Below are 16,420 nucleotides of genomic sequence, written 5' to 3'. Positions count from 1 at the left end.
TATAGATGAGGCTATTAGCTAGTATCCTGCAATGCCAAAAATTGCTGCGTGGCCAAGGCGCCCATTTTAATGTGGCAAATTTAACGCCTGCCCGGGAGCAGGCGTCAAAGAATGCCCTGCTCAAGGGCTCACCCCCCCCCCCCCCAAAAAAAAAAATCCTGTTTTCTTCTGGTTCCTTCTGTTAGTATCCTTGTGATACAATTGGAGGAACCACGAAAGCAGCATCCCAAGTTCTGGCCCGATTGGTCCATTCACTGTTACATGTCAGTGAAAAGGACCAATCGGGAACAGCCCTGCCGGGGGTGGGTTGTGGTGAGGACGCACAGCCGCTCTCCCTGAGCGCCCAATGCAGAGCACTAGGGATGCACAAATTACCCATTTCGTGTCCCTTTTAGCACAGCAGCTCATTCTCCTATTGCATCGAGCGCCCAGGAGAGGTTGGATGTATGTGGCCAGTTTGGACGCCCGGTTTTTTACGCGATGATACTGCATCGGCCTGTTTTGTGCGTATATTGTGAAAAGGGCAGCGTACCCAGTCACCTGCATGTCCTGAACTGAAATGCTCAGTGTTTATGGTGTGTGTGTGTGTAATCCAAGACGCAGTAAGAGAGTGACTTCCAAAGCAGCTTTGCATGGGTAAATCAGCCTGTCTGAACATCGTCCTCCCCTGACTAGCTAAAAATGCACATGGGCTTCTGTTAGAGATTTGCGGCACAACCGAATTTGTTTAGAGGAGAGAATGTCTTCTTAAAAAGAGAACTGGAGAGGTCCATATTCAGAAACCATTTAGCTGGATAACTTTAAAGTTATCCGTCTAAATGGCAAAAACAGTATATTCAGGTGGGTAGGAGGTGTTATGGGGAGGAACGGAGTTTACCTGATAAATTAGCTGCTAACTCCGATATTAAGCTGGATAATATATCTGGCTGACTCTGGTCATGCTGCTGGCTTGTCCTAAAGTTAGCCAGATAAACTTATTTGGATAACTAGCCAAGCTGCACAGTGGCCGAAAATGGACCTCAAGAGTTTTTCTTCTTTGTAAGAGCAATAACGCAGCGCTGCTTTTATTAACAAAGTAAAATGGAGCTGCCAGCAACTGAAATTGCACAGAAACAGGAATCAAGTAAGCAAGCAGACAGGCCGATACAGTAAGGAGCGGTAGGAAGAGCTGCGTTAGTGCCAGGCGCACCTGCGGTTGCCGCACGCACAGTCCGGCTCACCTACCGCTCGATACTGTATTTAAATAGCTTGCAAATGCAAGCTGCGTCCAAGAAGCGTCCGTGAAGTGTTAGGCCCGCGCAACCCATTTTACTGTATAGAGCGCTATACAGTATCCTGGGTGCGCTGGCCTAACGTTTCACGGACACGCTGGTATCTGTCATTTCAAATGACAGATGACATTTGAAATGACAGGTACCAGGAAGTGGACGGTTCTCCTACACTCGGGATTGCCAGTCCTCTCTCCCCTCCTCCCGAAGCAACGAAAGCGGAAAAAAGTGAAAACGCGAAGAAAAAAAAAAAGCGAAAAAATAAAGTAGCAACGAAGTGGACGGTTCTCCTATGCTCGGGATTGCCAGTCCTCTCTCCCCTCCTCCCGAAGTAAAGCGGCCCCTGTGCGTGCTCACTGAACGGCCCAATTGCACGCACAGGGGCCGCTTTCGCCCGTGCAGGCATCCGTCTTCGCCGGCAGCTGCCTCCAGGAGGCAGGGGAGCCGCGGTCCGTCTCCGCCGATGTCCGTCTCCGGAGGGGGGGCTGCAAGAAGAGTAAGTCGCTTCGTTGCTTTACACTGCCAGTCCTCTCTCCCCTCCTCCCGAAGCAAGGCTGCTTTACGCGCCTTGCTTCGGGAGGAGGGGAGAGAGGACTGGCAATCCCGAGCGTAGGAGAACCGTCCACTTCGTTGCTACTTTATTTTTTCGCTTTTTCCCGCTTTCGTTGCTTCGGGAGGAGGGGAGAGGACTGGGGCTGCCCCGGAGACCAGCACCCATGGATGCGGCCAGGGCAGGTGAGCGGGGGCTGGGGGAAAGTTTGCCACCTACCCTTACCCCTGCCTCTAACGCAGGGGTAAGGGTAGGCGGTAAGTTAGCAGGTTAAACGCTCGGCAAAACGGCAGGGAAAAAAAGCGATAGTCGGGGCGCGCGTTACTGGATGGTAGGGAATAGCTAATTCGATCGTTTACATCTAATATACATGCCGTGTGCGGAAGGGGTTACCCGGGGATTTAAAGAGGCGGTAAGAATGGGTTAAAGGGGATAGTGTATCGCGGGTTGGACTAACGCGGCCAAAAAGTGAGTAGAAAGCGGGTTAGGAGCAGGGTAACCACGGCCGCACTTTACTGTATTGACTGAGAGAGAACAGTACGGAAGCCCTCGTGGCTCAAAACAGTTCACTACTGGCTAACTCAGTAAAGTTCAGCTCAGTGACATGAAATGAATTTCCACCAGCTTCCATAACCAGGGGAATAAAGTATTCCCTCGGGTATGTTTAGGTCAGGGGAGTAAAAATCACGTATACATTAGATTTTTACGTGTATTCTTCATAATTTGTTTCTGCTTGGCCACGGGGGGAGGGGGTTAGTGCACGTGCTTTTTGGATGCTAATTTTCAAAGAGAAAACGACGTGGTACTCAAAGCTATAAAATAGATGGGGCAGGAAACAAATGTTATGCAGGCGATGCAAAATAGATCTAGAAGGGCTTACAATATAGGCAATGCCTGATGGGAGCTACCAAGATGGTATTTATGCATCTCATCCTCAAACGTTATCCAGATACCTTTTAACAATGCCCTCAGCCACGTTTAAAGTTAGCCAAATAACTTGTTTGGCTAATGCAACTTTGCCTTGGAACGTCCCGGGTGAGTGACGGCAATATTCAAAACCTATTCAGATAAATGCCTTTGAGTATAGACCTCCTAATTGATACCTAAGTAGAATTTTACGTAAGCAGGAGCTGTGACTCCCTGTCTTCTTACCAGTGCCTCTCCACTGTTTCCAGGTAACACCGTGAGAGCACGTGGAGGTCTGGGCTGGGCCCTCGTTTCACGGCGGCTGGGTTCCACGCAGCTCACCATTCGGACTTGCCCAGCAGTCTGTAAGTAGAATGTGTTGGTTTTACCAAATCTGTGCTGCTGCAGAGTCAGAATATTTTGGAGTGATAAGAAACGAGGCCGGATTTTTAAAGTTTTGGGTTTTAAGCTACAGAAATGAGAGCATGCTGCTGCTGCTGCTCTTCCCTTCCTGGCAAATGCTTCCTTTCTGAATAAGAGGCACCTGTAGGAGAGCGGGAGCACATACTCGCGGGGCTCTGCATTGCTGGCCTGACTTTCGTGATTGGGAGTAGGGGGAGGGAAGAGGGATTCTGTTTGGCGGGCATCAGGTTGTTGGGCCCTTTTTCTAAGCTTTGGTGCCCTTTTTTTTTTTAAATCTAACATTCTTGAAGAGAATTCAGAAGTTCTCAGTGTCATAAATCTTGTGATTTGATTGATTGAATTCAGTAGATTTGTGTCTCAGTTCAGAACCAATATTGATAAGTGAAATATGGCGAGACGTGGCTGGGAGAAGTGTCGTGGTTTCTGAGTCTGATATGGATTCATCCTAGTATAAGATGTTCATTTGACCTCCCCTGCATATACTCCTTTCTGGTACTTTTTTTGCATTAGGTGAAGTTTGTTCTATGGTGCTTGATGGACGTTTCAGTATATAGTATCTAAAATTCAAGCTAAAAATCAGATAGGGGAGGACCTGATGCAGAGATGCATGGGTGATTTGCACATCGCAAAGTGGACGAGTGAATCTAATCACAAGACCGCGTGCCAGTGGATCACCCACTTTTTGGAGAAATGTATTTAATTACCAGACTCCAGCTAGGCACCTCACTGGTTGCTTTGAACATATGTTTGATATCTTGGGGGTCCCTCTGGACGTACATTGCAAGTTTCAATGTCTAATTTGCATGCAAACATTTAAAAGGTTTGACTTGTGTCTGGGAGCAATCAGTCTTGAGCTGTTGTGAAGGAATTTTACAAGTAACCTAAAAAAACTAGCAAGTTTTACATTGTTTTTTTGATAAAATAAAATAATAAAATAAAACTAAATGAAATATCAAAGCTAATCTAAAATGGCATAACCCCCCAAACACATAGTAAAAAACATAATAAAATATAATTAAAACAAGTTAAAAACAAAACTATAAAAAAAACATAATGCCTTCATCGATACTGAACTCGTCACTTAAAAGCTTGCAGGAATAGCCACATTTTCAATTTCTTTTTGAAAGTCTGCGAATTCACTTCTAGCCTTAATTCTAGTGGTAGTGCGATCCATAACCCTGGACCTACAAGGGATAGTGCTCTTTCTCTTACTGTATTTAAATGTGCTAATTTGGGGGACGGGATCGTTAAAAGTCCCTTGCCTGCGGAACGCAAGTTTCGCTGTGGAGCATGAAAATGTAAAGCAGCATTAAACCATTCGATTTTTTCGTTTAAATATCATTTTGTGAATTAAAACTAACGTCTTAAATTTTATTCTAAAAGTAATTGGCAGCCAGTGTGTTTCCTTTAGAATTGGCGTTATATGATCATATTTTCTGGTATTTGTTAGAAGTCGTGCAGCGGCGTTCTGGAGTAGTTGAAGCGGGCGGGTGGTAGATGCTGGGAGGCCCAGTAACGGTATCGCAGTAGTCTATTTTAGAAAAGATAAGTGCTTGTAAAACTATTCTAAAATCATTGGCATGAAGGAGAGCGTTCAGTTTTTTAAAAATATGCAGCTTGAAAAAACCATCTTTTATTAGTGTTGATAAAATTCTTCCAATTTACGTCGCTATCTAAAATTACTTATAGGTCTCTTACTTCATTTACAATAGTATATTTGGGCTTTAAGGATTCAATTTCAAGGCAAGTGTTTGATTTATTACAAATTAGCAAAATCTTTGTGTGTGTTTGATTTAAAGAGAGGCTCATATGAGTTAAAAGTCGTTGTTTTTGTGGCACTGGACAACAGCGTGGGAGAGAACCATTTCTTGAACCATCAGAAGCTACGTTCAGAACGCAGAAATAGATTTGGGCCGGCCTGTTTTCTCAGTGGCGGCACTGTGCGTTTCCAGGCAGAAGGACCTGGTTTTGATTCCTGGGCCCCGATTCCGTTCCTTGGGTCAGCCGAGGCTGGGAATGCTCAATGGTGCCACCTGCTGGCTGGTTGGAGCTAGGGCGCATGGCACATCTGGCTCTGGAGGGAACCGTGGTCTGTGGCTTTTGCTCCAGGACCATCACTGCAGTGGCAGGGCTAGGGAAGGTTATAAAAAAAAAAATATAAAGGCAAAGGAAGGCTCATGGTGCTGTTTCCCAGTAGATGCCAGTTCCACTTGAACCGGAAGCTGAAACATGCAGGAGGAAACTACCAGACCAAAAATACATTGTTTAGATCTTTTTTTTTTTACCATGTATCTAAACGGGCTCTGGCCAGAAAGCCTGGTGTTATATCACGTGGGATTTAACCTAATCTAAAGTAACTGATGTTTTCAAATGTATCTTTCGTCTTTCCCCCCTCAGCCACCACAGATCTTTACAGCAAATCATACGAATTAAAATCTTCTGTGGTTCTTGTTTTAAAATTTAGAGTTCTATATTTCTGTGTTGGCATAAATTGAACAATTTGTTTGCTCCCTTTTCCGTGTTCCCTTCATTTGGGACATCACTGGGGGGAAAATTACGGAGGCATCGCTTCCGGAGGCAGAGCATACAGTAATATAGCAATTGAGGACAGAAAAAAAAGACCCCGGTGGTCAAGCCAGTCTGCCCGGCAACTCTTTCATCTGGAGCTCAGGAAGCAGAGAAAATTTGTTTTTAAAAATGCTTCTTGGCTCCCAGTTCCCTTTTTTTGTAAAGAAAGACGGGGCCCATCCAGAGTGAGTTTGTGATAAGTGGCCAGACTGGTGCTAATATTGTTTCACTAGTAGGACTCCTCTGTTACATCACCGTTGTGGCGAGCCAGACTTGTGCGTAGGGTGCCGCAGTCTCACAGCCACAGCACTAAAAAATGGTGGTTTCCAGGAAAGGGAGCAAGTACTTGATCTTTCTTGGGCACAGTGATTGGCATTAAGCATTTTTTTTTTTTTTTTTTGCTATTCTTTTCTTTCCTTTTTAAACCTCTGTCCTGCCCTGCAACCTCTTGTCCGCTTCTTGATTTCTGGGACGCAGCAGTGCGGAGCAATGCACGCGCTGTTGGCAGGTCACGGACTTGAGAGTTTGTTAGCTGCCAAAATAAGGAAGAGACATATTGGGGCCTGGCAGAAGTAAATCATCCCTGGGTGCTGAGCTAGTGGGCGGTGATGGCGAGTTTGCTGCGCTCGAGCCAGATGGACGCACCTCTTCTGTTTCATTCCTGACAGCAGCAGGCCAGGTTAATCAGCTCAGTGTTGCCCCTCTTTTGACACACAGGGCATTTGAAGACAAAAGTCCAACTGCCCCGGGGGTTGAAAGCGGGGGGGGGGGGGGGGGAGGGGTGTCAGTGCAAACAGTACAGCTGTGCCATCAGAGAAGCAATGAAGCAACACCGTGTACACATTGATTAACGCTGTTTTATCTGAAACTTGTTTCCTCCTTTTAGAAAACCCCTGTTTGCCAGTTTTCAGAGGCACCGTGTGTACACTGCTCCCCTTGATCTGTGCTGCCGAGGATTTTGTGCATCTGTGAGGAAGGATCGTCTGTGCCTGTCCCAGCTCTCAGAGCCCTCAGGGAATGCACCATGACATCAGCAGTGGTTGACAGCGGAGGAGCTCTGTTGGAGTTTGCCAGCAACGGAGCAGAGAATGCAGAACAGGTGAGAAGCCCACAGAGAGAACCTGTGACGGTCTGCGTACAGAGCTGTGCCGATATGCTGGATGTCCAAGGCTCCTAATAAAAAACCGCTCTAAGAAATTGTGTGGCAAGTTGCCAAATAATGATGCAAATAGCACTGACGTTTGCCAGCTCTTCCTGAATGTCGCACACTAGTTGTCTTCTGAGTTAAGTGCTGTACCTGTAGCTTCAGGGGCTCTGTTTACTAAGCTGGATATCTGCACAAGTTCATTAAAAAAAAAAAAAAAAAGCACAGATGATAGCATGTAGTGAATACTTGTGACGCCTGGGAAACTGCTATGAGTTCTATCAGATTTTTCAGCAATTATCTCAACTTCCCTTGGGAGAAGTTGGTGTCAGATCTTTTTAGAGCCGTGTAAATTACAGCTGTTGGACAAGCAGCCTGAATAGAAAGGCGCACAGGTCATGTGACCTGCACTGCCTGCGTCTATGGAGTGCCACTTGTTTTATCTCCCTCAGGGTTCCTAGTTAGGTATTATTATTTCTCTTTTTAATGCAGCTGGGTCTAGCAGAGGTAGCCAGGCATCAAGAAACCTCCTTGTTTGGAGAAGGCTTTTTTTTTTTTAACATAATGGCCCCTTGTAACTTTTAGAAAACTGGGTTTTTAAGGCTTATCGGGGAAGGATGTAGATTGAGTCTTTGAAAAGTCCCTCTATTTTGCCCTCAAAAGGCATTCATCCCTGTACCTCAGCAGAACCTAGTGAGGCCTACTGAAGCGGGCAGAGATTTTACTGGAAACAGAGGGGGAGGAGGAGGTATTCACACCCACCTTAGATCGGACAGATCAGTATGAGAAAAATGTAGTTGGTTTCCCTGGGCATCGTTTTTATCCTCAACCAAGAATCAGTGAGGCTGGCTGTATTCCCTGGCTCTTAATGGTATCCTTATAGGAATACATTCCCTTCACATGTTGTCTCTCATCTTTGTTGTAGTTACGCTGTTTCTTACCACGCTTTCACTCTGGGGTGGCCTTGGCACCTCGAGTGTTCACCGAGTGCTTTGCAGGAGCTGTGATGGATTGACAGAGGCTGGCAGCACATGCATTTCCCTACCTGGATGATCTCTTGGTCAAGGGCAGGTTTCAGGCAGAGACAAAAAGATAATTGCTTTCACTGCGCAGGGGGATGGCATCGTTTTATCGACCTCTTATCTACGTTCATCATCCATTTGAAATTTATTGTAGCTCTGCTAGACATGGCGTGGGCAAAAGCCTTGCCTGTCTGACCAGGGAGCGAGGATGACATGGCCTCAGCAGGGGAGATAACTCAGTCAGCAGAGAGCATAGTCTTATATCAGAGGCATTCACTGCCAGTCCTCCGGGGCTGCAAATATATTGGGTTTTCAGGATATCACTAGAGAATATGCACGCGCTGGATTTCCATGCACTTTGCCTCAGTTATATTCAAATCTGTCTCGTGCATATTCATTAGAGAGAGTCTGAAAACCTGATCTGTTTGTGGCCCTTGAGGATTAGAAGTGAATATCACTGGTCGATATTGAGAATTCGAGGCATAAAGACTAAAGCGCTATCGGGCCGATAATTGCTCCCTTCTGTTCAGCTTCTCCAAAAAAAACCAAACCCTCCTCCAGGCTCCCTCCTCCCCTACCATTCTAACCCTTTGGGCCACGGGGATCGGGTATCCACGTTTTGTCCCCAGCAGCTTCCAGCATTGCTGTCAGAACATTGGCAGCTGCCAGGAGCGAGTATCCCATACTTCTGTACAAGCGTACCACCATCTCGGTGGCTCAGAAGAATTTGGGGGTGGGCGGGGGCCCAAAGGAAGGTTAGGGGGAGATCCAGCTATTGGCCTGACAGTTAAAAGGTTTATGGGCCTGTCTTTGGAAGGGCTTGGGAAACCAGGGGCATCGGGCGCACGGCTTGACATTTGTATCCTTGGGGGTAGGGGATCAGGCTGGTAGACCCGCTAGTTTTTTTTTGAGGGGGGAGGTTGTTGCCACGTACCCAGCAATATTCAGATGTAGCCAGGTAGGTTTCAAAGTTATTCGGCTACATATAACTGAATAACTCTGTTTGAGGTTATTCAGCAGGATACTGAATATCCTTGATAACTTATCCAGCTAACTTTCAGCTGGATACGTTATCCATTTTCCAATTTTCTCAATATTGCCCTCACTCTAGTAGAAATACAGTCAGCTAAGCATGAACTACCTAAATAAGCAGGGAGGGATAAGCTCCAACCTTTTGTGTTGGGAAGCTGTCAGATGGTGTAGCTAGGCAATTTATTGCAGAATAACCTTAATAGTCTTATGCATAGTGGGAAAACAAAGCACCCTAGCAGATAAAGTAGAGACATGCATGGTGGCCTCTGGATCAGAAGGTAGCAAATAAGATCGTATTCAGTAGAGGACGATTTGAGATGGATCTTTTAGTGATGGCTGTCATCGGGAAGTAACAGAAACAGTGTTAAGAAAGCTGTTTAGTAAAAAAATGCCTTTTCCCTTCATTGGAAGAAAAGGCCTCTTGTATGCATAATCTTCTCCTGCCTCTGGTAGCCAAGACCTAAGTAATATTCAGAAGAAATTGAGGGTCCACGATGTTCAAAGCACTGTATTCATGTGCTGGCTAAGACATTGTAGAAGCCATCGGGCAGAGATCCCTCTCCAACCTGATCACTCTGAACAAAGGTACTCTGTACCATCCCAGTATCCTAATCCTTTGCCTAATATATAATCCTGAGGAAGCGTTGCATCGTTCTGACTTTTAGGAATGGGTAAACCAAGTGGCCCTTCGGTTTTAAATGGAGGAGGTTCGCCTTCTTGTATGAGGCCAGATCACTAGAGATTTTTCTTGTTCTACACAAAAACTGCTCGATGACCTTCTGCACCCATCGGTCTGCTTTAAAAATCAATTTTATTAGCCACAGTTGGCGTTTACCAGCATCTTGTAGAAGGGAGCGCAATGTATGGCCAACCTTTAGTTGTTGGATTTGAGCGGTGCTTTTTTCATCTCCCATAAAAATAAAAAGAACCTTGCAGCGTCATGGCACATCAACGAAGTTTAAACCCTAGTGACAAAAGTCCTCTTTGAGCCTTTTAACTTTTTTGAGATCAAGTATCTTATTCCTATACTTCATCTTGGGTTTAACCAGATAATAAATGTCAAGAAATTAAGCGAGTACCTGACGTGGATGCTCATCTTTTTTGGTGGCAATCACGTCGGCCCACAAGTCGGTGAGCGGCAGGCCTTAGTGACTAATACATCTTGCACTAAATTTCCTCATAGCAAGGTGGTGCTTCACACCCACCCTAAATTCCTGCCTAAGGTGATGTCAAACGTCCTCCTTCCAACATTTTTTTCACTGTGTTATGCTCATAAGGGAGAAATTGTATTTCAGGGGCTAGATTAGGAAGTCTCACAATGAGTTTTTGGTGGCTGCACTGACAATTTTTCCTAAAACACTAAGCTTTAGCTGATTCCTTCATCACTGGTGGGGCTGCATTTGAGAAATGCTGGATGAGATTGTAAAGTTAGACTGGTTCATTGCCAGGTGGTATTTCCGAATTGAAAGATTTTGTAATTTTTCTCCTCAAGTCCCTACGGCACATGGCGTGCAGTTGACGATCTGGGGATGTATTGGGGTTGATCTTGGAGGTTCTTGATCTGATTCTGCTCTTGTAGGAGGAAGTGCAAGTCGCCGAGTTCCCAGCAGTGATTGTGGAGCCAGTTCCCAGTGCCAGGCTAGAACAGGGCTACGCTGCACAAGTCTTGGTTTACGATGATGAGACGTTCATGATGCAAGACGTGGCAGAAGAACAGGAAATTGAGACGGAGACTGTCGAGACAGGTAGAGATTTTTCAGTCTTCATTTGTTAAATCACTGCAGGGTGTTCTGCTAAACATATCAGTGCTATGTATTTTTCTTTTCCACCTCTCCAGTACACCTGTCTGATCGAAGTGGGAAAGATGAAACAAAAGAATGTGTTTGTTTTATTTTATTGTGTGACTTATATTCCACTTTTTAGGAACTTCAAAGCAGATTACATTCGGGTACTGTAGCCCCAGATTTCAGAACCATGGGGCCGATGCAAAACAGTTCACTCAGCCGAGCACACTATTTAAGCTATGGCTGGACGTGCGCCCACAGCACCTTATACTATAAGGGGATTAGCGCGTCCAACCCATGGCAAAATAATAGCACTCATGGCGATATTAAGTCAGAGGAACCAAAAAGTTTAAAAGGTCTAAAAAATATATATTTTTTAAGAAATGCCAGTGGTCAGGTTAGGGAAACAGACACTCAATTAACCAGCATCCTTTTTATAACCTGTGGCTGTGTACCAGTTAAGAAAATGGATGCTCATAAAATTGAGCGTAAAATTGAGCCAACCCGCTGCCAAGGAGGCGCTAGGGGCGCGCAATTGTCCCTAGTGCCTCCTTGGCAGCACGACCCCTCATTTAAATATCGTGCACCCAGGAGAGGTGCCTGGGCGAGCGTTAGGTAAGCGAGTGCTCAACACCGACCGCCTGTTTTCCGCGCTCATTTATTGCATTGGCCTCCATGCTTGTACTAGTTGAATGCAGAAAATTCTAGCTACTCTTTCCTTCCTGTTCCTCCCCACTCACTCTGCTTGTAAGTGCATAACGACTTTGACTCTAATATAATAACATTTCGGTTTTGAGTAGGAATAGGGTGGCTTTTAAAGAATTTCAGTCTAGGCTGCAGCTTGGGAAGTTTCCAGTTTAGATCTCCCTCTCCGGTGGAGTCTGGTCAGATCTCGGTATGCTGGGGAGGGAGGGAAGCTGGGCTGCTGGAAAACCAGCATTGTGGAGGGGATGCTTTGGAGGAGGTGACTCTCTGGCTGGCACAGGTCCTTTGAGCCAGCTGGAGGGGGGAAGGGTGGGGAGAAGTCCTAGAGGTTCCATTGGAAGCCACTAAGAAGTCCTCTGTGATGAACACTGCCCAGATTTCTATAGGGAGGTTTTTGGAGTGACCTCTCTGCCCCCAGCTCCCTGAACTGCTTTAGGAGTGCTGGCGTTTGTTATGAAGAATGAGAGCAAAGCCTTTAGGTTTAATGCTAAACATTAAGCAACAACAGACGTTTTGCCAAAAAACATGAAGGTTGTTTACATTTAGCTCCAACAATAACCCATTAAGGAGGCCACATTTTTAGGTGGCTTTTTCTTGATAAAATAATCTGTACCTTTTTCTTATGAAAAACGATCAAATAATTTTTACGGAGGAAAAGACCTCAGACACCAGCTGCTTGTTCACAATTCTCATTCAAGCTTTAATCATTGGTCTAAAAAACCTCTGACCTATCTATTTAATATTTAATGCTGTGCAACCTTTTGTTTATAATTAATAAAATCTTTTCTTTCCTAGCGTGTAGCAGATGGACTCAGGACCAATGGGTATAGTGTACTCCTGATAGTAGATGGGAGACGGAGCCAGATTTCAAAGCTGACATCAGCCTACATATACCCGTGCAGGAAGCTCAGCTCTTCAGTATTTCTCAGTCTCCTAAAGCAGATAGGGACACTACACACACTAGAATAGTGTTAGCAATTTTAAACCAAAGAATAAAGAAAACTTACCTCTAGAAGACGAGCTCCTGCAGTGATACCTAAGGGTCCCTTCCCCAGTCGAAAATTCCATGTCCTCTTCTAGAGGTGATTTCCGAGATCCCTCAGAGGCAAGCCTCGGTCTGGTAGCCGGCTCCTGGCGTGGACTTAGCCCCCAGAGTGGCTGAGAGGCAGCGGGTGCAGAATCGAGCGTGGCGGTAAAGGTAACTCCCTCTCCCCCCACAGCCGGAGACCCTGAAACGCCGAGACCAGATAAAGTAGAAACCTCTCTTAAGTCTCCGTTCACCGAGGCTCGATTAGCCGCACAGATCATCCTTCCGGCGTCTGTTAAATCGGGTTGAGCAGCCCCGTCTGGGCTAGACCCCGATCCAGTGTGAGGGTCCACACACATGGAGACCCTCCCGGGGGGGGGGGGGGGGGGAGGGGGGTTGCCATCTTGTCCATGTGGTCGTCTGCGCCATTTCCCCCCCTTGACCGCCGTATTGCCCGCTCAACTGAGCTGTGCGCACATCCAATTTGTGCGCACAGCGGCAAGCACATCTGTGCCATGCGCACAGCGACGTGCATAGCAGCCCGCATAAACAGCCCGAGTGCACAAATATTGCCGCACGCACATCTCAGCCAGGCGCACAAGTAGTAGCCTGCGCGCACATCTGTACGCATTCCACACGCACATCTTCGCACCCGGTAAGCACAACTAAGTCTCCCGGTGTGCACACCTATGCGCACAGATGAGTTTTGAAGCTCCCCAAGAGCACAAACCATGGCACCGCCTGCCAAGAAGGCCAAGGGACAAGCCCTCTACCCAGCCTGCCACCTGAGAGCTGCGCAACCTGAAGTGGCCTCCTCCCTATGCCAGCAGTGCAAAGAGGCTCAGGGGAAACCTAAGCAAGGTCCCTCACAGCCAGTAGAGGGATCCGGATCCACTAATGATAGTACCCCGGGCCTCTGTATCTCCAACTCGGCACCTACACAGGAAGGCACCTCCGGGGCCTCCACTATAGCGCCGCCTGGAATCAACATGGACCCAGGGGCCTTTTCCTGGGTGGAATTCTTCAAAGGGCTGCAGACCTTTATCCAAGCACACTCAGTACCAGCTGCAACTCTGTCCCAGTTGCCACCAGAAGCACAAGACATTCCAAGTACCTCTCGGGCCCCTCGAGACGTGCCCTTCCTAAGCAAGAGCCTCCCTACCTGGGGATACAGACACCTCTGAGGACGAGGCAGACTCCCTGGAGGAAGGAGAAATCCCCCCAGGGATGGAACCATTCCAAACCATGCTGCAATTCTTCTCCAAAGACAAGTTACCAGCTCTCGTGTCCCAGACCCTGAAGACGCTGGACATTCCAGGTACGGACACCACAGCGGAACCAAAGATAAACCCCATTTTGGTTTCCCTCCGTCAGGCCTCATGCTATTTTCCAATGTTGCAAGTGGTACGGCAACTGATTGACCTGGAATGAAATGCCCCAGAGGCCAGCATCTATTCTTTTTTGTTTTCCTGACGGCTATCATGGATCGCCTACCTCTTTGTTTTCTTGGACCAGCTTTAAAGTAGGACAGGCCCTAGAAGCCCCTATATCCCTTGGAACTCCTGCGGTTCCCAAAGGTGGACGCCATGGTCTGCGCAACCTTCATGCGTACGACCATTCCCATCGAGGGAGGAGTGGCACTAAAGGATGCCCAGGACAGACAACTGGAATCCATCCTTAAACGGTCCTTTGACGTAGCAGCAATGACTCTTCAGATCACTTCCTGCTGCACCCTAGTGGCACATTCTTGATTGCTCCCCTCCAGAGACGCAACCACGCCTGTTGAGACGATGGAACCTGCGGTTTCCTTCCTCATGGATGTGACCTCAGACCTAGTGCGCAACTCAGCTAGGAACGTCGCCTCGGCAAGGCAGCCAAAAGACACCTATGGTTCCGAAACTGGTCAGCCGACGTGACATCCAAAGCGAACCTCATGAGGATGCCCTTTAAAGGATCTCTCTTGTTCGGAAGCGAATTGGAGAAGCTAGCCAACAAATGGGGCGAATCTCCAGAACCTCGCTTACTGGAGGACAGGAACAAAAGAAATCAGTGCTCCTCCCCCCGAAGAACCAAGGGCAGAGGAGCTCAGCGCTTTAGACTGTACAAGAACACACACTACCAAGCACCTCGCCCCACAGGCAGGGCTCAGTCCTTTTGGAACAGACACAACAAGAGGGGAGCAGGCTCAGGTACAGGCCCCAGCTGCACCCCACAATGAGAATCAACAGACCAATCCACAGGCAGAAGTCTTAGGGGGCAGACTTACCCTCTTCTACCAAAGATGGGTTGCGATAACGTCTGACAAGTGGGTCCTAACCATCATTCAGGAGGGATACTATCTGGACTTCCACAGTATCCCCCCAGACAAATTTGTGAGACCACCATGCCACTCCCTCTCCAAGAAGATGGCAGTGGAAACCACACTGACAAGACTACACAGTCTAAAGGCGATAACCCCGGTGCCCACGCACCAACAAAATACTGGTCACTATTCCATCTATTTTATCATTCCCAAGAAGGAAGGAACGTTCCGGCCCATCCTGGACCTCAAAACCGTCAATCATTACATGAGGGTACCACATTTCCGCATGGAAACCCTACGCTCAGTCATAAGGGCAGTTCAGCCGGGAGAATTCCTGACCTCACTGGATTTATCCAAAGCCTATCTCCACATCCCGGTCCATCCCGACCATCAGCGCTTCCTACGCTTTGCGATACTGGACCATCATTACCAATTCCGAGCGCTACCCTTCGGACTAGCTACCACCCCTCGGACCTTCACCAAAATCATGGTGGTAGTGGTGGCAACACTGAGGAAAGAAGGAATCCTCGTACATCCTTACCTGGACAATTGTCTAATCAGGGCAAAATCTCCGAGGAAAGTCACCAGGCGACCACCAGAGTCAAGAATCTTCTGCAGAATCTCGGGTGGGTTGTCCACACAGCCAAGAGCTACCTGCAGCCCTCCCAATTGCTAGAGTACCTGGGAGTCTGGTTCGACACCAAGCAAGACAAGGTTGTCCTTCCCCTTCCAAGGAGAAGGAAACTGGTGGGTCAGCTGCGAAAACTGTTGAACTTTGCTCGCCCCAAGGTATGGGACTACCTCCATGTCCTCGGTCTCATGACATCAACCCTGGAAGTCGTTCCATGGGCAAGGGCCCACATGCGCCCACTACAACGTTCCCTACTGTCACGATGGAACCCGATGTCCCAGAACTACTCCATTCACCTCCAGCTACCAGCAGAGGTTCGGAACCAGCTCCAATGGTGGCTACAGGAAGACCATCTGAGCAAGGGAGTAAAACTATCGCCACCGAACTGGATCTTGCTCACCACGGATGCGAGCCTACGAGGGTGGGGAGCCCACTGTCAGGAACTGACGGCCCAGGGACAATGGGACAAGGAAGAGGTGGGATGGAACATAAATCGAGCAGTCAGACTAGCCTGTCTACGATTTGGCCACAGACTCCAGGGCGAGTCTGTCAGTCATGTTGGACAACGCCACAACAGTTGCCTACATCAACCGCCAGGGAGGAAACACAAGCCACCAGGTGTCCCTGGAGATAGACCCCCTCAAGGCGTGGGCAGAAACAAACCTGCAAGGGATCTCAGCCTCCCACATCGCGGGAAAAGACAACGTCTCTGAGGAATACCTCAACAGAGAGAGCCTAGACCCAGGGGAATGGACACTGTCGACCACAGCCTTCCAGTTGATAGTAAACCACTGGGGAACCCCAGCCATGGATCTACTGGAAACCCGTTCCAATGCCCAAGTTCCCAAGTTCTTCAGCTGCAGACGAGAACCGCAATCCCGGGGAATCGACGCCCTTGTCCAGATCTGGTCACAGGAAGACCTGCTATACGCTTTTCCACTATGGTCACTACTGGGCAGGATCATCTGCAAGATAGAACACCACAGGGGACTAGTACTTCTAGTTGCCGCGGACTGGCCAAGAAGGCCATGGTATGCAGACATGCGAAGACTTCTTGC

General features: G+C 47.6%; 1 protein-coding gene across 7 annotated transcripts in view; it reads left to right on the top strand.

The window, feature by feature from the left end:
- ELF2 (E74 like ETS transcription factor 2) overlaps nt 1–16,420 on the top strand; it is a 169,879-nt gene that overhangs the window by 56,696 nt on the left and 96,763 nt on the right. For 3 of the 7 annotated variants that reach the window (XM_029594181.1, XM_029594351.1, XM_029594261.1), the window contains exons 2-4: nt 2,994–3,089; nt 6,602–6,814; nt 10,493–10,658. In XM_029594181.1, the coding sequence (XP_029450041.1) occupies nt 6,740–6,814; nt 10,493–10,658 (241 nt within the window). In that variant the 5' untranslated portion in view covers nt 2,994–3,089; nt 6,602–6,739. Of the gene's footprint in view, nt 1–2,993; nt 3,090–6,601; nt 6,815–10,492; nt 10,659–16,420 lie in introns of those variants that run through there. The other 4 variants (XM_029594444.1, XM_029594612.1, XM_029594520.1 and 1 more) reach the window with 2 other exon arrangements.

This window comes from Rhinatrema bivittatum, chromosome 1 (assembly GCF_901001135.1).
Source record: "Rhinatrema bivittatum chromosome 1, aRhiBiv1.1, whole genome shotgun sequence".
NCBI lineage: Eukaryota > Metazoa > Chordata > Amphibia > Gymnophiona > Rhinatrematidae > Rhinatrema > Rhinatrema bivittatum.
The sequence above is the reverse complement of the archived record's forward strand: the minus strand, read 5'-3'. Positions and strand labels throughout refer to the sequence as shown.